The sequence below is a fragment of the Syzygium oleosum genome, unplaced genomic scaffold, assembly GCF_021117445.2.
Source record: "Syzygium oleosum isolate NSW1041296 unplaced genomic scaffold, Sole_v2.1 Sole_v2.21, whole genome shotgun sequence".
Taxonomy (NCBI): domain Eukaryota; kingdom Viridiplantae; phylum Streptophyta; class Magnoliopsida; order Myrtales; family Myrtaceae; genus Syzygium; species Syzygium oleosum.
The window spans coordinates 1,617,080-1,637,950 of NW_026607505.1; the positions used below are offsets into that span (position 1 = coordinate 1,617,080).

Here is a 20,871-nt window from a genome sequence, read left to right on the forward strand (position 1 = left end):
TGCATTGCATCAAACCATTTGCCTTTGTACTCATCTTCTATTGCTTCTACATAGCACTCTGGTTCACCTGCATCAGTCAATAATACATACTCATCTGTAGAATATCTGGTGGAAGGTCGTTGGTCTCTGACGGATCTCCGAATTGGAATTTCTGGTGAAGCATCTAATGGAGTCTTTGGTTTAGGAACGGCATCATCTGTCTCAACATATTTAGGAATATGCTCATTGTCTGGAACATTCACTTCTTGCTGCTCCTCATCAACCCATGTAGGAATATGTGTATAAGGAACTGGATTCAAGTCAATCAAGTCATCACTAACCTGTGGCACTGAAATCATTTCTGATTTCTCAATATCCTGTATTGTTTGATCTTCCATAAACACAACATTTCTGCTTCTTATAATTTTCTTCTCAACTGGATCATAAAACTTGTAGCCAAACAAATCCTGTCCATAGCCACTGAATATGCATTGTCGTGTTTTTACATCAAGTTTAGACCTCTCATCTTTGGGAATATGCACAAATACCTTGCACCCAAAAACACTCAATTAATCATAAGAAACATCTTTACCTGTCCAAACTCTATCAGGAACATCAAACTCTAAAGGAACACATGGAGTAAGATTTAATATATGTGCAACTGTACTCAAAGCCTCACCTTAAAAGGATCTCGGTAGCTTTGCTCGTGCAAGTAAACATCTTACCCTTTCAACCAGTGTCCTGTTCATCCTCTCAGCTAAGTCATTTAACTGGGGTGTCTTTTGATGTCGGATACCCTGTTGCTTACAATATTCATCAAAAGGTCCAGTATACTCTCCCTTGTTATCAGTTTTGGTGCATTTCAACTTCTTTCCAATCTGTCTCTCAACTAAAGCCCGAAACTGCTTAAAAGAATCTAATACTTGATCTTTAGTTTTCAAGAAATTTTCCTTGAATAGTCGTCTATGAAAGTAACAAAATAAAGAGAGCCACAAAGTGATTTTGTCTTCATAGGACCGCAAACATCAGAATGCACTAAATCAAGAACACCTAACTTTCTTGAAGGAGGGGAGCTTTTGAATGCAACTCTATTATGCTTTCCTGCTAAACAGTGAGCACACTTATTCAATGCTGAACTTTTCATTCCTGAAAGGAGCTTCTTCTTGATCAATATTGACAAACCCTTCTCACTAATGTGACTGAGCCTCTTGTGCCATAACTCAACTGTTTCTCCATTGTCTACTGTATTAATTTTGTCTATGGACAACTTTGCCTGCATAATGTACAATGAAGAACATTTTTTACCTCCAGCCACAACCATAGAACCTTTAGTGAGCTTCCATCGACAGTCACTGAATGTGTTGCAATACCCCTCATCATCCAACTTACCTGTGAAAATCAAATTCAAACGAATATCAGGTATATGTTTAACATTATTCAATACTAACCTTGTGCCATTGCTAGTCTCAAGACACACATCACCAATGTCTACAACTTCAGCAAGTCCATTGTTTTCCATCTTCACAGATCCAAAGTCACTTGACTTGTAAGATGTAAAGAAATCCCTACAAGATGTAGCATGTATAGATGCACTACTATCAATTACTCAACTGGTCTCATGACATACAAAATTCACTGCATCACCATCAAAGATAATGAGAAAGTCTTCCGCAACTGTAGCAACACGATTGTCATCGCTATCATTATCACTTTTCTTCTCTTTGCTTTTCTCTTTTCGTTTCTCTCTTTTCATCTGACGACAAAACCTCTGAATATGTCCCTTCTGATGGCAATAATGGCACTCAACAGCCTTTGCTCTTATCTCTACTCTTATCTCTATTTCTCGGACCACGAGTCTCACTTCTTCCCCTTTTCTCAACAACCAAGGCATCAGAATGTGAAGAGGAGGATTCCTGTGTCTTTCTTCTCATCTCTTCATTTAAAACACTACTCTTGGCCAAATCCATGGTAATCGTACCATCCGAGGCTGAATTAGACAAAGACATTTGAAACGTCTCCCACGAGTCCGGCAAAGTACCAAGCAACCATAACACTTGTATTTCATCATCAAACTTGATACCCATTGCAGACAGCTGATTAATTTAAATGAACAGTCAAATGAGTACCATCTTGATATCTTAGAGCCATCATCTGTTTTATCAGAAATAACTTGTTATTCCTAGTCTTTCAAGGATACAATTGTTCGAGCTTATTCTACAAACTACGTGCATGCGTTTCCTCAATGATATGATTCAAAACATTTTATTTTGTGACAATCAAAGTGCGATTCATCTTGGTAAGAATTCATCTTTCATTCTAGATCGAAACACATTGATGTTAGATATCATTGGATAAGGGATTTTCTAGATGAGAAGTTGTTGGATCTTGAAAAAATCCATACGGACCATAATGGTTCTGATATGATGACAAAGACTCTATTAAGGGAGAAGCTTGAACATTGTAGATTTATAGCAGGGATAGTGAATCCCTCCACATCGTCGTGAGGGGGAGATTTGTTGGCTGGGTTCACTCTCATGTGAAGGAAGCCCAATGAATTGCAAGCCCAAATGTTTATTCATATGGAGGGTTTCTCATCAGTAAACACGGATAAATAATAATTCTTCATGTACAAAAGGTCTTCCATCTTTCCTTTCCACACGTGATAATTCGAACCATTCTACTCATATTCGTTTACATCGTTTAACAGAAGGCAGAAAAATCCAGCAATAACCAAAGCTCTGATACCACTTTGTTGGGAGAACAATAACAATCCGAATAATATCGGATTAGCGCACCAAAATAAAATAATCTCCCCTCTTGTGCAAACCTAATAGGAAACGACTGAATCGAGGAATATAAATACCAAGCACGCAAACACAATATGATATTTTACGTGGAAAACCTCCTCGGTGTGAGGAGATAAAAAATCACGGGATTGGAGTCCACCCAAAAATCTTCACTATCAACAAAACTGGGTTAACAAAGTTCTTCTCTAGTAAATACTAGAGGTACATAGCAGCAAAGACATCAAGAACATCATTCTTGGCAATAGACATGAACTTCACAAGAGAAAAAAAGGATAAATCTCACCAAAAATGCACTTTTGGTGCAACCCACGAAAACCTGATGTAGGGAGCTTCAACTAAAAATCAAACCGATCATATTTGAGAAGAATGCGGCATGAACACACTGACAAAATTTCAGCTCAATCGGACGACGAATCGACCTCCGACGTCAGCATCATATATATCCTCAAATCTAGATTTTCTGCTCTCTCTTTCTCTCTTGTTACTGTGTCTCTCAAAAACGTTCTTTTTACAGCCACAACATAATAATAGTGAGAAACCCTATTTCTCCATATGAATAGACATATGGGCTCAAGTTTTGGACTTGCAATTCATTGAACTTCCTCCACATGAGAGTGAACCTAGCCAACAGGGTACAGGGAGCAGTCCTTCATCTGAAGTCTCGAATATGAACGACTCTCTAGCAAGTATTCCTCTTGTCGGTGGTACAACTTCTCAATGCACCTCGTACTCGTGATCGTTGCGCTCGTCACATTTATGGTATAATGTCTCTCAAAATTTTGACCTGCACGATATGTTGGGTGGGGGTGAAGAGCATTTAAGGTGTAAACTAGGTGACAAAGTTAAAAAGATATGGAATAAACCTATAAAGTTTATTAGAGAGAACTGCCTTTCTTCGATCTTATTCTTATGGTAGTTCCAACTTTGACCCTACACGGAGTTCCTTTGTTGCAAGCTTTCGACTTATCGTAGAACTAAACTTCCTCTCATAACTACAGCTATTTTGATAGAATTTATTGCTTGCGAAGGGAAGATCCATATTTGTTGTGCTCACACGGGCATGGTCCATAATGGCTGTAACTTTTTCATCAAAAGCTACAATCAGTAGTCGCGCGAACGCACAACAAGATAAAGATCGAAAAAATGATGAACGTCTCTGACTTTGACGTGTCTAGAACTTCATAAGATGCGTATAAGAAAAACTCGGTGCACTTTTCACATCAGAGCAGTTTTCGACAGATTCTCAGTTAACAACCTACTAGTTTTGAATAACAGCCACCACAGAACCTGATGGCGGGAACCAACTCCATAAACGCCAACCTTAGTCTGGCGAAAACAAGTAATCTTAACCTTAAAGTCAAAGGTTAGTGACCGAAGGAAATATTTAACTTCAAGATCAAACCAGCGAGAAGAACGCTGCAGTAAGGCAGAGACAGGATATGGTCGCTTAAAAGCTGGAAAAACGTGCTTTGGATTTTGCTTGTTGCTGGACCTTGTTTTGAAAATTGCTTATTGCTGATGGTCATCTCTAAATGTTGCAAGAGAGTGTCCAAATCCCATTTGCAATTGGAAGACACAAATCGTTGATGAAAGTTCGAATTCTTAAACTATTTCATAGTTACCATAAAATGACCAGAGAGTTCTTTCAGGTAACTGCATACTGGATTGAAGAACCATCAGCAGCTTAAAACAATGGTTTGCACAATTCTCTGTCCTTATTAATTGGTAAACTGCATTACTTCCCCCACTAACTCTAGAAAATACATTTATAGGACAACAACCCAAGAATTTTCAATTTGTACATGTGACCCTCAAAACTTTGAGGTTAAAAAAAATACAAGATCATTATTTTTGTGTCTGCACTAATGTGAAAGAATAAATGCCTGCCACTTTTATGCTACATCCTCCAAGAAACAGCAAGATGAGCCAATTGCGTCTTCATCATCACCCGCATGATCAAAACACCAAAAAAACTAGTAATCTTCATCTTACACGTGAGAACTGAGTAGTGATGCCAAAACTGTTCTCACTCCCCAAGATCACTAGGAATGATATCAGTGACTTTTGACCAGGCTAGAGGGAACCTGCACAGGAGGGGAATTGGAGTAGCTGATTGTAAATTTTTAGAACTGAAAAACATGCACAAGCATGTGCATGCACGGATCATGCACATGCACAGAAACATATTTGCATTTACATAGATGTAAAGTGAAGAGAAAAAGCGGCTATACCTTCACGTGATGTGGCATGATTTTAATATCAAAGGGTACATGAAGCCATGCTTCAGGTTGATAAAGCAAGAAGTTCTCGGGTTTACTGGTGTAGACATCTGCATATTGATGAATATGATAAGCAAAAGCAGATTCTTGACCAGTATCTGTGAGGAAAGTTGCTCCAAAAGAACTGTTGAACATTCTTTTCATTATAAGACGTGCTTTCTGCCTCTCCTCATTCAGCTCCTCCAAAAGAGACTTGAACCCTTCACTCTGACTACTGACAACAGCTGCATGCAATCTGCCTAGCAGCTCTTGTATTATGTGAAATTTTGCCTGAGTCCACAATTAAAATAGGTAATTAGAAACAACACACTTTCACATTCGAATTGCCAGCTAAGTCCGTCGATTATTAACTCTTATATCCTACATAGGATCTGAATCGAATTTCAAATGTTCGATTTAATAGGGGTATAGAGTGATTTGAGGAAACAAGCAGCTGACACTGTCATTCAGTTTCCCAATTAAACAGAATAGAAAAGATAAAAGAAAAAAATGAACTTCTGGGGCACTCAAACAGAAGTCGGATGTCCATATATATAAATAACAAAGTTCATAAAGCGTGTTTACCTCAGTGATGAAGAGGTCAATGACATGAGATAAATACGACTGTAAACTCAAGTTAAAATTAGGGACAAGATTAAGGTTCAGTTTGTTGCTTCCAGAGTAGATGAAGAACCCCTTTCTCAATTGAATATAAAAGCATAAAACCTCATTGCACTACAATGATTGGCTACAAAGTACGGAATCAGGAAATAAGGCCTTCTAACAGATTTTCTTGTGAAAAATAAAGGTGATCTTTGGACGTGAACAAAATTAAATGATGCCCAGTTTTCATGAAAAGGATAAGGACAAAAGAATCTGTTTTTCCTAAGACAGAAGTGAACAGTTGTGGTTACTGGGTGTATAAAAGGTGAAAGAAGCTTCAAATTGGGAGAACTTTTGTTGAAGTCATCTCCAAAAAAGTGGCAATCTCAAAACATCCAAACCCGAAAGCAACTTGATATAGTAATAGCCGCAAAGCCACTTCCACTTTAAAATGAAAGTACCAAGTATATGGTCTAACAATATGAAGTATATCATATTAGATGAACCTTTGTACGGGTGGGTGACTCCCCCTGGCCCCTCCCTCTGAAGTTCAATTCTAGAGGTAATACTAAGTTCTCCTAGATGCATTCATCTTTTTAATAGGAAATTGCACTGTTCCATCAGTATTTTCAAAACAAGCCAAGAGTTTTATCAAAACCAGAGGCAAAACTGTCACTAAACGATTAACATTAATAAGCTGTTCAACCGCCTCACTATAGCATGACTCGGAATTGAACAAGCTTGACATCAAAGATATTAACATGCATCATTCAAACTATTTTTGGGTAAACAAACAATTATAAATAATTTCATCATAGTTTACCTGTTCAAATCGGTAGCGATCATCATTTTGGATATGTATCTCATTCTGCATATAACCATAGACTGACATAAGTACAAAGTAGCAGCTCCACTGTTTAACTACAGGAGTATATAAACCAATAGAAAGCTAAACCATGACTGGGAAATAAAAGCAGTGCTTCCCAGCATATACAGAGTAGTCGACAATCCAACTGACACAAGATTTGATTGTATTATCTTTACTTTTGTCTAATTATAGATGACTCTAGATCTATAAAGTACGAAAAGAAAGAAGTTCAATGAACTCCATCAACTTCGTTCCAGCTTCTTCAGTATTATGCTGCATTATTGAATTGCACTACACGATCTAAAATCCAGTAATGGCTAGAAGTTCAATGAACTCTGTTAACTTCCTGAATAGAAAGAATTGCAACTAAATAAGCCAACATGCTTCTTTCGACCAAAAAAAAAAAAAACCAACATACTTCTAGTTCGTGGATGATAGCAGCAGTGCGCCAGCCAGCCTTTGAAGGCCCTCTTAGGTCACTAAATAGATGGTCCCCAAAGTATATCACCTTACAAGGAGGAAAAGGGATTACAAATTAAGTCACACTGTAAAAAGAATATACTGGAGGATAAATCAATCAATTGTCTGATAAATAAACATCGTACAACTATTTAGTGCATACCTCTGGACCATTCCACTTAGTGATCTGAAGGAATGATTTAAGGCAGCCATGGTAATAAATTTTATCGGGAAGCAACGCATCCACCTTGGTGAAAGCCAAGGTATCGTTTTCTGAGTCATAACAACTGCATAGATGTTCGATGGAGGAAAATCACCAAAAACAACATTATCGTATAGACAAAATTGAAGCGGACATAAACTACCAAGGCCACTTCAATAGTTAATAAACGTCATGCTTAGTAACTAGACTCTTCAATGTGAAAATCATCCATACAGAACGCAATGATAATAATTTGAGAAGTGGAAACAATCTACTCCCTCCCTCCCTCCCTCCCTTCCAATGCCTCAATTTGTGATTATGAACAATCCATGGCTCTATTTCTGACACAGCATCATAAATTTGGCATCATTGGTCATACGGTTGGAATCATAGACTGGGCATGTGATTTAACCTCAAACTGAACAGATTGTTCCGGTCTTATAGAAGAAGATATACCTCTTTAGAAAAATTGGTCTCCTAGGATATTAATCCAATTTTCTAGCTGTTTTTATGCAAGAAAGGGGAAAATTGTGAATTCATCGACATAAGTTATATAAAAATCGTCAAAATTAGATGACTGAGAATTTGGATTGCAGAATTTCCAGTGACTTGAGGTTGCATCACAAGTTGAGACAGTGGCACAATGTGTGCATCCACAGTAGAGGTGAGACGACAATTTTAGGCAGAGCAATGTCCGATCATCAATTGTTCTCTTTCCTCTGAAGGCAGATGCAATGAAGCAACAGATTTTGGCAAAGATTTATCACTAACTTTGTATAGCATGAAAAGCATCTCATATACTAATACAATCACATAATGGCTGAAAGATGACTTTGCACATTTAATTGGTGCCTTGATAAGCAGTTTTATTGGGTAAGGCAATTTCTGAATTTCTTAAATCAGTAAAACAATCCCTGTTCCCTCTCTTCTATTTTCAATAAGAGATGCTTATACCCGCTAAAACACAATAAATCCTAATATTACCAACAGAAACAAACTATAGCCATAGTACGATAAAAATGCACTTAATTTTATCTAGAATAAAAGGGAAAAATAAAGAGCGCAGTATAAACGCGAACCGAAACGGGTGCTCAGATGTGTAAAAGTCAGGCTTATTCGCTTTAGCTATCACAACATCAAAAAGTTCCCTCCATGAATCTCCACAGTCCATGTATTCCTGAAAAGAATTTCAAGACAGGGTTCACGAAATGATAACACCTCCACATAACTCATAAAGGAGAGGTAAAAAGAACAAGAACAGTTTGTCGTCTTTTAATGCATAAGACATCAACATCAGCAGCGCTGCTGTGGTGGAAACGAATGCCACAAAGAAGTTATCAACCTTCTCATTTTCACTGTGACAAGAAACATGGTGGCATAGTTTTCAAGGATGAATCTAACCTCCACCATAAACTGCATCCCTCCATCCACAAAATAGAAAGGAGAATTAGTCAACAAAAAGAGTTTCTTCCCCTTCTCCTTCAGCATCTTCAGGAAGTGTAGCACCTCTCCCTGTTATGTTGAGAATTACTAACAGATGAACTCCACATATCCGATAAGCAATAAAATTTAGAACAATATCCAGTAAAAAAGTATACGAATACAGGAAGTACTAACTTACGTTTTTTACTAAGTATCTATGAGGGTCTGAAAGAATCCCTCTGTGAACTAATCCACTTCGATGAACATGCTGAATTGCCCGATTTACATCTTCATAAATGTAACAGGCATCAAATTCCAGCTTCGCATCAACGAAAAATTGCACCATATCTGCAATGAGGCATGCCTAGAAGTAACAAAGAGCAAAAGTTAAGGTTAGAAGCTGATGAGATGAGGTTTAGTACTACAGATAAGGTATTATAAATCCTGTTTGACACAAAGGATACCCAATTTAGAAGTTGCAGCAACTTAGACAATTACATGGTGGCATAAACTAAAAATACTTAAAGTCAGAGTGACCCAAAGAAGATATAGAAGTAATGTTGAATAGAGTACCGCATATCTAAACCAATCAGAGAAGCAGGTGTTGTATAAAGTAAGGCAACATCCATCAAGTTGAAGCCACAATCAATAGGTCTATAGGACGTTGTTCAAGCACAGACAGCAGTAGGACACGTGCCATGATGTAGGATACTGCTTTGTTTACAAATACCACCAGAACTCTTACTGTGCCACTTGCTTTGTACAAGTACATTCTCAAAATAGCAAACAGTTGCTAAAACTAACCTCACTAAAGCAGAAGAAGTCCATTAAGCCAACAAGCCCGCGTGCCTGATCACGGCCAATATGCCGTGTTCCATACACGAGATTGATTTCCTTCCTGGAAAGCTGCATTTTATGTGCATAAAGCTATCAGCTGGAACAACTGTATTTCATATCAAGGGGTGGGCCCCTCGATTAGCAAAAGAAAAAAAATCTTACAACAATTCCAATCACGTAATAGCAATCTAAGGATACCTTCAATCTAACCGAAAAGACCACAAAGTATTCGAGTTGACAAATAAGATGACCAAGCACATAAAGACACGGTTTCATCAAGCTTGTACTTATTCTTTAGCAATTCTGTGCAATCAATACCAAAATACATGCATCAAAAGGAATAAAGGAGATGCTTAAGCTCTTCTATGTACAATCGTGTTGAAAATTTCAGAATTTACTTGATTATCCTGCTTTATATGTCAAAAAGTTACTGCAGTGATATATCCTTTAAGTGGAATTTTGGGTCTCCAGGCAAAATCATGATGAAGGATTACAAAAGACCATATGAAATATCTACAGATTCATCCATTAGAGAGAAATACGTTTACAACAACCAAATACAAAAAAACGAAAAAATTACCTTCCGTCGACCAAAGTAGCATCCATCCGGCTCAATTGAGCCAAAGAAATCCAACTTCAAGAGACATCCTTTTTGCTTGTCATAGTATAATCCTCTGATTGGGAAGCTTGGATCATACTTAAAATTTATACAAATTTCGGGGTACCTAAACTGAAAGATAAGGCAAGGAATTTTGATTAACAATCACATCATAAAACAGCCATGCTACAGGCCGTAAAAGTGGCATGCAGTGATTTTAGCCATTATACGGACCTCATTAACCATGTGCTGCTTTGCAAGATCATATATCAAACTCTGCAAATTAGCAGAGTAATGTGCCAGGGTGTAGTCATAGTCAAATCCGTACACTTGTATATTATCCAGTCTCATATTCTTGTTCACATATATTCCTAATGTGATACACAACAACAGTCAGCATCTAATCAGCATTTTATAGGCTCGTAAAGCCCAAATGTAAACAAATGATATATTTGAATAGGAGCAATGAAGTTTAAACAAAAGATAATGATCGCAACCTTTAGGGTTCATCTTTGGCATTTCTTTGAGTGCTTCAGGTATCTTGAGAAAACTCTTCTTGGCAGCATCGAATTCACGCCGAATCTTCGCTATCTCATCATTGAGCCCCGGGCCGTCATGCTCGGACCGCCAATCCTCCTCCAATTTCAAGACCTTCTGCTCCGGCGAACAAATCGAGCTAAGGCCTCGGAAGCCTCCTCCAAGCTCTGCAAATCAAGAAAATCAAGAATGAACCTTTTTCCCTTCGGAAAACTCGGGCTAGACAGAAACAACTCCGCCTTCACAACTACGGTTTTTTAACACCACAGGGCAGCAGGAAAACCGAGAAACCTTTACCTGCTCTGGCCTCACCGCGAAGAACGTTCAACCCCTGCAATGACGAAACACGTGTTTGTGAAAATGCCAACGACAAACCCACATTGCAAGTCGCAACCTTTTACACCGTAGACACAAGCGCAGCACGTGAAGGACGCGAATCCGAGGCAACGGGGACATGGGTCGGAAGAGATAGCCGCTCTCGCAACCCTCACACACGCGAAGAGAACGCAACAGAGCAACGAAAAGCACGGACCTTGAGGGAAGAGCAGGACGGAAGAAGCCTCCGCAAGGAGGCCATGCCAAGGAAAGGTGAAGGCGATTCGACTTCGAGAATCAGCGCGCGCGCGCGCGCGAAGAAGAAGGAAAAGAACGGAACAAGAAAATGGAAGTGAGAGCTTCGCTAAAGGTCTCTCCTTTTTCTCCTACGGTTGGGTCTTATGGTCTCCCACACCAATCAAAAGAGCGAGGACGGTTGGGTGAACACCGTCCGTATAACAACCGAATTGCCGAGACCGAGGGAGAGATGTCGAAAAGGAATCGTGTTAAGATACTCTCTCCCTATATATATGTATTGGGATTCTGTCAAGATTCTTTAGTGTATTTATTTTATAATTTTTTTTACTACAAGTTCGGTATTTTCGTTTTTTTGAAATTTTTTTTCAAATAAGGACGTGATATAGGACCGTTTTCTCGGGAAACGACTGGGAATGTATCTTTTTTCAAATAAGGGTTTGGAGTTGCCAACTTAATCTCGGGCCCGAATCCATCCGCCGTCCAAATTCCCGTCTCTTGAATTGTACGTGCGATCGCTTGCTTATTCCGGCAGCGAGCCAATTCTCGTCCGAAGTGTTTTGATTTTACTCAGATTGGACAGGCTGGATGCAATCAACAGATTCAATATACTCATAAAAAGAACCAATTTCCCCTTTTGCCATTGTTTTATTCCTCATAACTATGTATCAACGTTATTTGAGGCCCGTCACGTTGCAAAGTTCTATTTTGAACTAGCTTTCAAACCCTCGCCCCTACGCGTGCTGCTTAGATGTTTCTAAAGAGTGCATCAATTAGGCTCACACATGTCATACCCCACGCTTATACAAATGTTTTATCTACATTGTTCATGCAAAGACCCCATGTTGTAGACCAAGATCTTGTATATTGATATCCTTTGAGCAACATACGTAGTTGTTGATTAATCTACTTCATACTGAATTGAATTTAGTTGCTGTTTCAATGCCGGCCTCGTGAAGAATTTTCACGAGGAAAGCATTGGAGGGGCTCGGCCGTCACTTGTTGTCCAATGTCCACTTTTGCTTGCGCATGCTCGCTTTCATCAAGAACCCTTTTTCCATCATTGAATAGATGGCTCAAATGGTTACGAGGTTGCCATTTGAAAGTCAGACATTTACCTTTGTTTCAGCAAAATCAAACATTTACCTTGTAGAGAGAGAGAGAGAGAGAGAGAGAGAGAGAGAGAGAGAGAGAGGATTTTTATGCAGGACAATCTTTGTCAGGTCACATGATGTCGTATGCTATACATTTTTCCGACTCCACGCAGTCGAAAAAAGACTACATAGATATCGTGGTTGTTCGTCTTTTTTCACGAGAAGTAGTCTAATAAAAGGACACCTTCAGACCCAGAGTCCAATCTGGATAGCAGAAACTAACGAATACATACACATGGTGCATGCTTTGACCATATTACATCTGAAAAACCCCATTTGCTCAGTTGATGACCCCAACAGTATGTTCTAATCTTTCTTCATTGCTTTCATAGTGTTCATTGGTTGCTGTCGGCATGAGAAGCGTGCTTGGCACAAAGCTCGCTGCCAAGCTGACAGATACATGAGTTTTGGCAACCTGTCATGTGCTCCAAAGAGTTCTTGGAAAGAACACATAAATTCCCTGTACTGTGTTACGGCACGGAATTTACCATCAAGAGGTTGAATTCACGTTCCAGGGACCAGGAGGCCTCGTTTTTTTCATTGATACTTAAGTTATACTCCTGGAAATAACCATTGAAGGTTATGATGGATATTATTGCCCTGAAAAGGCACAAGGAGAATCAGTTACATATTGGCATGGAGGTTAAGGAAAGATCAAATTTCTTTGTTATTTTGACAAGCATTCAAAGGCACTGGCCATGAGCCGGTAAAAATATTCATTTACGAGAATACTGACACCCTGTTTGGCTCTATATCTTCCAAGTAGAAAGTTCTGCTGCCTACAAAAATCGTGTGACGGGAACATTGGCAACAAAAATCGCACCTCGTTTCAATTATCGTAGAGATTTTTTTTTTGGTCAAAAGTTATCGTAGAGATTCAGTCACTTAAGAAGCCCAATTATAGATGCCAGAATGGATTGTGTATAAACATCTACTGGACTAATATGCACAGCCACAAACCACAAATTCAAACATATGACTGCAACCGTACACTTGAAAATCCAGATAGTGGCCTCTTAGTCATAATCAAAGGGTTACAGATCTAATAGGTGGCAACCAATGATGAAACTTTAAAAAAAAAGTAGGCATCTCAAGGTTCTACATGCAGCTCATCCTAGGCATTCTCACCAATAAATTTTGAATTGGGTAACTATTAAGGAAGAAGAAATCTTGGTCCATATGCCCTTATACTCCATTTGATCTATTGGACCAAATTACAAGGATCTACACTAAGAAAAGAATTACAAGGATAAAGAAGGAGCGAAACTGATAGATGAGAGATAGATGAGAGATGAAGGAACACTGCACTAAAAGAGAAGCCAGATATCATGAGTTACTCACCTACACGCAGTAAATTCAGATGCAGATGTTTTCGGATCCTTATCTACTTTGCGAATCACTGCATAGCTGGATTAGAAACATTTATTTCATAAGTTGAAGACAAGGAAAAGCATACAGAAGTTCAAGTCATAAGAACTCATTGAGTCTAAATAAGTGGTCTAGAACATAAAGTTGGCTCGACGACATAAATAGCATCAACTTGGCTAGTTACGGGGATTTCGGAATCCAGCCGAATAGCTGACTCAACAGTACTGAGATTTGTAGTTCCCAGTTTCTCCCACCAGATAAATGACTAATCTCGTGTCCAAGCAAACCCCCTCCTCTCTCTCTCTCTCTCTCTATCTCCCTCCAGCTATTTTGATCTTCACTTTGCAATTTACCCACGAATTTTTGAAGAAAAGAAAACCATGAAATAACTAATCTATATCATAATTCTTAGTACTAGCACAAAAAATAGAACAAAATAATCCCATTTAGCCTTGACCAAGTATTAATATACAAAAAACCAAAATCCACCATAAAGCTAACTGGAGACACATATCTTCACTATGATTGAGTGCTAGTCGAACACAACTTCCTTACCATACGAACATCTTGCCCCAACTTGAATAGTGATATTAATAATAACTACATTACCTTTTGACTCCAGCTGGAGTAGCATCATGGAGCACAAGATGATGAGCTGGATCGAGTACATCATTCACAGAATCAGGTAAGACTGCTCCAAGAAAACTATTTGACCTTTTGCTTCTGGAAAGACAACATTCAAGAAAGATAATCAAAACTGCATGGAATTTTGAAGGGGAAAGTAATGCGCTGCCATTAAAATAAGAGCATGACAACATCTTAGGAAACAAATTGTGTTTCGATCAAAAGTAAAAATGACATTGCAGTTAGATTTACTAAATTGATTATCAAGCTCTTTAAAATTAGTGCAACCTCTCTTGAAGTAAAGTATGAAATACGAGAGAGAAACTTCCTATAACTAACCAAACATCAAATGGATGTGTTAGAATCTGAAATAAATTTCTTGCATCCAAGCAAGGCCCAACTTCAATTTGAAATATGAAAAGTCAATATTCACCTTTGGTTTACAGCAATACCCGGGGAGAAAACATGAACAGATCCTGAGGAACTTGAGGCAGCAAGAATGTCTGGCAGTTGCAATGATGGCCCAAAGGACAAGGAAAATATTGTTGACGCGTAAGTACCCCTTCTGAAACTATATGACTGCAATGAAGCATAGTTAGATGCCATTAAGAGAAGAAAAATGACACCAACGTTGTCACCACAGAAAAGCGATCAAGAACTAAAACTAACATATGAATTAAATGTTAGACAAGCACATGCAAACAGAAAGCGGCTGAGAATGCTGGAAGTAATGTCAGTTCAACAACATGGTCAAGGCATCTACACAGTCAACAAGTTAATCTTTTGACATGGTAAGACTTTGTAGGCCTCCCTACTATTTATGTTTACCCTCCAATGCCACTAAACTGAATACAGCTACAACAGACACAAAAGAACACATATGCCTGGTGCATAAATGCAAAAATAAAAATCTAGTGCTACCAAAAGTATGTGTTCTCCCCCATCTGCATAAGAAGGGATTAAGTGAAGTCTTGGTTGTTCATCGTGGAGCAGAAGCAGGGTGTGCATATGTGCGTGTACCCAACTGCTGACTTGCTCTGATTGAATAATTAAGCATCATTTCAACCACAATACTCTCCGCAAGTCTACAAGATTAAACACGTCCTCCATGAATATGAAACAGGCTCCCTGTATCGGCATTTTGAAATGCATGCATTTTGCAGACATGGGCTGTGCATACTTCTATTGTTGACAGAGAACATGCAGCTATTTACAAACTACCATAGATGCTAAAGACATCCAAAAATTAACAGCAAAACTAGATATATTACCTGCATTTCTTACCTTGCTTGCATCAGAGACCAAATGAACTCTGATTATTGTTCCATGTTCAGATGCTGTGGCTATGTACATCCCGTTGGATGAGAGGACAGTCGCAGCCAATGGTGAACGATGGGCATCTATCTGCAATCCGATGGAATATTCATGAATATGATTTCTCGTTATAGGAAGAGGGATGAAACTAATCAAGTCTGATAACAATTATAGAAGAACAAAAACAATTTTATCTCCTCGTCTATTATTGTTTGGCACAAATGAAACGCATTCAACTTCTGAGGCAGCAAAGAGAAGCCAGAGTCTCCAACTCTTCCTCCTAATATTCTAATAAACAACATTTTTTGCACCATGATTCAATTCTTATTCAATCATTTATCTATTTCCTTTTCTGCTCCTAAATCAGTAGATAGCCCCTATCCATTTTTCCTAAATCCACCTGAGTTTTGGAATCATGCTCAGACCTATCTCTATAGCAAAGAAGAGGATGGCCAACATAGAATCAGTCATCATGATTAGAGTTTGACAAAGCTCACACAAACAACCAGAAACTGAACAAGTGACTTAATTGATCATCATTAAAGTATCTACTAATCCACTGGTTGAATGGATTCAAGAATATCATTGTGCAAAAAGTGGATGGCTGCCTTCATTATCGAGCAAAAATCTTGCAAGGACAAATATCTAATAGACCGACAGGAAAGAAAATCAGATGCAGTTGAAATGTGATGTTTTGAGTTCCTTTCGTATGAGAAAGTAACCTCACAATGTGAATGAAGCTCCATGACATTATACACCAAAACAGTTCCTCTAGTTGTACTTGCAGGAAGAGCCAGGAAGCAACCATCCAAACTGGGAGAGAATGCACAGATTCCTGATTAGAGAAGAACTTAAGGGGCTAAGTACATGAGGCAAAGTTACTATCATCATTAAAGAGTACAATACAATTTGTGGATTGTGCAGCAGCTGAAAAAAGATCTTCAACAATTAATAGCATATTAGCGTGATGTTATTATGATAAAACCCTAGACTGACAACAGGCTACTACCATAAGGTGCCTTTTTCTCATGAATAGGTAAGTTTTCACATCTTTGTGGCAACTTTTACTTGCCTAGCTCTGCATAATATCTATGGCACCAAAAGATAGGTCACTACATAGATAAACAGCCAAACCTTCCAACTAAGACATAAGAAACATGGCCAAGTCTACCTGTGAATAAAGTAGTCACATAACATAGAGAGCCAATAATGCAGCTCAAATAACAATTTTGCAGTATAATGCACTCTTGCTGCTTTTGCACATGAGTTTATAGCCTAAATCTTTCAGGTCTCAACAGAAGAATGATATCGTCTTAAAGTAATGCAAATCTAACTCCTGTGTGCGACAATTATAAAAGCCAAATGATACTTCACTCAAATCAGTAAGCATTGCAAGATCAGATGATTTTTCCAAAACTCACCCTTTGGATTTGGCACGGTATCGATTGTGTCCAGTATTCCAACAGTATTCACATCATATATGTATGTTTTGTCTTGTAGGACAACCACAAGTCTGCAACGACATTCTAGTAATTTTAGTATACGGGAATTAGTGATTGCCAAGAAGCATCAATAGCCAATCCCAGCATGAACATATAGTAGAGTAGGTACCTTGTCCTATTTAAGCGAACAGCAACAACTGAAGTTAGAAAATTTAACTCCCGAAGGGCAGTTCCGGTTGTGGTATTAAACAAAACCAGGCGACGTGGTGACAAAGATGGCTGCAGAAATGACATCAATGATGAGTGAATGATCACACAGAACTTCAGATGACTTATTGAAAAAAGAACAAAAGGCACGTCAACTGAACAGCACCTGCTCTCCGGCTCCAACGATGGCAAGAAGACTAGTGCTAAAGAGCATTTCAACAATGATGAAAGCTCCAACAGCTACAAACATAAAAGAAGAAAATAAATCTTAGGACATAACTGAAATAAACGACACAGCAACAGAAGCTAGGTAGCTTGGAGTCCCCAAAAGCATTTGAAGTCTTTCCACTCCAGACAATCTGAAAATTGGCAATAGATGACTCTACTCATTCAAAATGCCTATGACACCTTCATCAACTTAAGCAGAACCGTAGGTGAGAAGTATATGGGCTACAGAATGAGGAAGGATTTCTTTTCTTGCCTACTCATTTCGCAGCTCGTATACTTCTCACCCACAATTCAGCTTAACTTTGTGAAGGTATCACAGGCTTCTTTTCGTTTTGGTTGGCCATTGTCATCCAATAAATCATTTCACGAAAGAATTCCTAAATGACTACTTACACAAAATATGACACCACAAGTTCCACACAACTTAGAAAGGTTGATGGTACTAAAAGAGAAACAAAAGATTCCACAATTTCCTTTATAGAGCCCATCATGAATTAGTGCTAACAAAACTTAATCTACTCATGAACAGATAACGAGTCGGAGAAGCTGCAACAGCTGACCTCGTTCATACAAGAGCTTCCCCGTGTTGGAATCGAATATCCGGATGCCATCCCTCGTGCCGATGACGAAGCAACTGCAAAATTAACGCCCCACCCACAAGGACACACAAGCTTCAGCAATCGAAAAAACCATGCCCCTCATTCGGAAATGGGAAAAAGCTTCAAACTTTAGGGAGTTCAGAGCATGGAAACCAAAATTCAAGCAACCCCACAATCTCGAGGATGCATCGCTTGCCGGGTTCGAAAGTCACCTGTTGTCCTGATTGAAGGAAGCGCAGAGAATTGGGTAGGACGAGGACGGACCGGCCATTTCAGGAGACTTCTACGGCGATGAATTCTGCGTAGAAAGAAGCATCAACCGGAAGCGTATGGATCGTCGCAGAGACGAGGAGGAGGAGGAGGAGGAGGGGAAGGAAGAGAAAGATGGGCAAGAGTAAAAAAATCGGTAAATGCCACAGGAGGGTCCCACCGGTTGGTGCAAAAGGGACATCGACGCTGAGAATTTACGTCGCGCGAAACGATGACGATGATGAAACCGGGGACGATTCCTCGATCTCGATTGAAACGAGAGAACCATGGCCAAATTGGTCTCAACTCTCTGTCCTGTTGGGCTGGGCACGACAGCAGCCGGAGGACATGAACTCCTTCCATTTCCTGAGTTGGGCCGAGGATGCCGGGTGTAAGCAGTTCAGGATCCAAGAGACAAAACGTTCTCGACCCGATTGCGCCGTAAGGGTGAGCACCGAGTCCGGTTCAATTGGGAACCGCCCGGACCGGCCCGGTTAATTCGGTTTCGGATGTGACTTCGTAACCTTAACTACTTAACAACAACTAGTTTTTTTTTTCAATTTTAGAATTGCAATCTTGAGATTTTATATTATATAAAAAAATCATGAGTTTTTGTCAAGAGCCCAAAACCGGTGGGTTCGAGATTTCCGTTTCCAAGTTTTCGAGATTACGGGTCAGAAATCGACCCATCCCAGAAGTAATCATCCCTACACACCATTGGACACCATCTAGAGTTATATTGGAGTAAAGAAGTACTCATTGAACCACCTTGGATCAACAAACATGAGAGAGAGAGAGAGAGAGGGGGGAACTTAGGCCAAGACTGTCAAATAGCAAAGAGATGGAGAAAGAAAGATATTTGAGGGTTGTGCATCTTTGTCAAGTGAAGTTTACATATGGATAACTTTAGGACATATGATGCGTACGAGAGGTTTGCAGGTAAAACTCTGGACGGGTTTGAATTGGTTTTTTTCTTGGGTGCACCATGAATACTTTAGCCGAACCAATTTTTGATGAGTTTGAGAGGGGATGATTGGAACCGGGTGCGGATCTAGAACAATGTTCGCCTACCATGCTCTTCATGCCATAATCTCTAATTCGGAAATCAAAGAGCCATAACGAAAGATCAAGTAGGATCAAATACAAAAAACTTTCTTCCAGTTTCTTCATGAGAAGGCTATTGCTCTTTTGCGAAATATCATGTGAATCTATGCTAAATAGAAATGGATTTTTGCAATCGTTAGTAGGGGTGAGCATGGTCCGGGCGGGCGGTTCTCATCCTGGAACCAGAAACCGCCCATTAAGGACCGGTTTCGAAAAATTGGAATCGGGAACCGTCCGTTGGTTCCATAGATCCCATTCGAGAACCGGACTGCTGGTACGGTTCGGTTCCCAGGTGGGTCCGGTCCGTTTTCTAGGCATTATGTCCCTCTGTCTCTTCCCCTGCAATTCAAGGTTTCCAGTCTGTTTCCCCTCCTTACGGCAGTTGTCTTCCCTTTACATTTCCAGCAAATGCAGCTAGGTTTTGACCCTTGTTTTGTCACCTCAAATGACCTCTCGAATGGTTAAAATACTAGCTGCCATTTCCCACTTTTTTGGCTCAAGATTGTTGCCAATCCCTATCCATTTCCCTGTTTGTGTAGCTCCTGCAATAGTCCAGTTTTTTTGATTAAGTTCTTTGCCATTTGCAGCTCTCACGGCAGCAAACTCTCTTGATTCGGTCAGCTATAGATGTTGAGGTCTCTATGCAAAATTTCCAGGTGAGGACTCTCCTTGTTGGAGCTATATTTCGTGCAACTTCCAGATGGAACCATCCTGGAGGGGCGCTAGCCAAATTAGGGATTTAGGATTTTCATGTTTTAAAAAAAATTAAAATATATATGTTTTACTGGTCCAGTCCGGTCCGGGTTGGCAGTTCCACACCTAAAACCGGGAACCAAACCGGTTCCCTTAGGAGCCACCGGTTCTAAGCTGGTCCGGTCCGATTCTGGGTAGTTGCTGATTCCTTTGCACACCCCTAATCGTTAGATAAAGTCTTGTACTAGTCCACCTTATGTGAGTCCAATCCACACAAATTTTTGGATCTAGCTACTTAGACTCTAATTGATGTTATAGTCAATTTAAGCTATGAACAACAATAGCCGGTTCTCATAGTAGTTGCATATCCTAGTGACCACTTGCTCATTTAATCTCCATCTTTGTTCGAGAAAGAAAACAATGCTCAGGTGACGCATCTATATTCGTTTTGCATCACTTTACAAAGCAAAAGCACAAGAAAGCAGGACATGTCAATATCATGGGGGCCTTTCTCGATCCTATAATTGTTTTTGGCCATATCTTGTGCCTACATTTACAACAGGCGAGCACGGGGGGATGATCTTACCTGCCTGAGCTGCCTTGATACGAAAGACGAACTTCGATATGATTCCAATGTTTACGTGGGATCGACTTTGTCCTAAAATGGACTAGGGGACAAAGATCTTCGAACAAAATAAAAGAGAGACAAAGATCAAGTTTCCTCCAGCACAGATTCTTTCTTATCTTAA

At 39.5% G+C, this 20,871-nt stretch overlaps 2 protein-coding genes across 2 annotated transcripts; both read right to left on the minus strand.

Moving 5' to 3' along the window:
- Nucleotides 1-4,467: 4,467 nt before the first annotated feature.
- LOC115677311 (uncharacterized) lies at nucleotides 4,468-11,376 on the minus strand. The gene is made up of 14 exons (XM_030600443.2): nucleotides 11,103-11,376; nucleotides 10,868-10,901; nucleotides 10,531-10,737; nucleotides 10,268-10,404; nucleotides 10,016-10,165; nucleotides 9,403-9,504; nucleotides 8,798-8,962; nucleotides 8,578-8,688; nucleotides 8,256-8,353; nucleotides 7,138-7,261; nucleotides 6,934-7,023; nucleotides 6,471-6,515; nucleotides 5,018-5,335; nucleotides 4,468-4,870 (listed from the first exon to the last, which is right to left on the minus strand). The coding sequence occupies exons 1-14, from the start codon at nucleotides 11,145-11,147 to the stop codon at nucleotides 4,841-4,843; spliced, it is 1,656 nt and encodes a 551-aa protein (XP_030456303.1). The 5' UTR covers nucleotides 11,148-11,376; the 3' UTR covers nucleotides 4,468-4,840.
- Nucleotides 11,377-12,355: 979 nt separating this feature from the next.
- Nucleotides 12,356-18,532, minus strand: LOC115677313 (autophagy-related protein 18b). Its single transcript, XM_030600447.2, has 11 exons — nucleotides 18,289-18,532; nucleotides 18,038-18,111; nucleotides 17,416-17,489; nucleotides 17,212-17,321; nucleotides 17,022-17,113; nucleotides 16,323-16,435; nucleotides 15,571-15,690; nucleotides 14,720-14,865; nucleotides 14,272-14,385; nucleotides 13,636-13,701; nucleotides 12,356-12,894 (listed from the first exon to the last, which is right to left on the minus strand). The coding sequence occupies exons 1-11, from the start codon at nucleotides 18,345-18,347 to the stop codon at nucleotides 12,765-12,767; spliced, it is 1,098 nt and encodes a 365-aa protein (XP_030456307.2). The 5' UTR covers nucleotides 18,348-18,532; the 3' UTR covers nucleotides 12,356-12,764.
- Nucleotides 18,533-20,871: the final 2,339 nt, after the last annotated feature.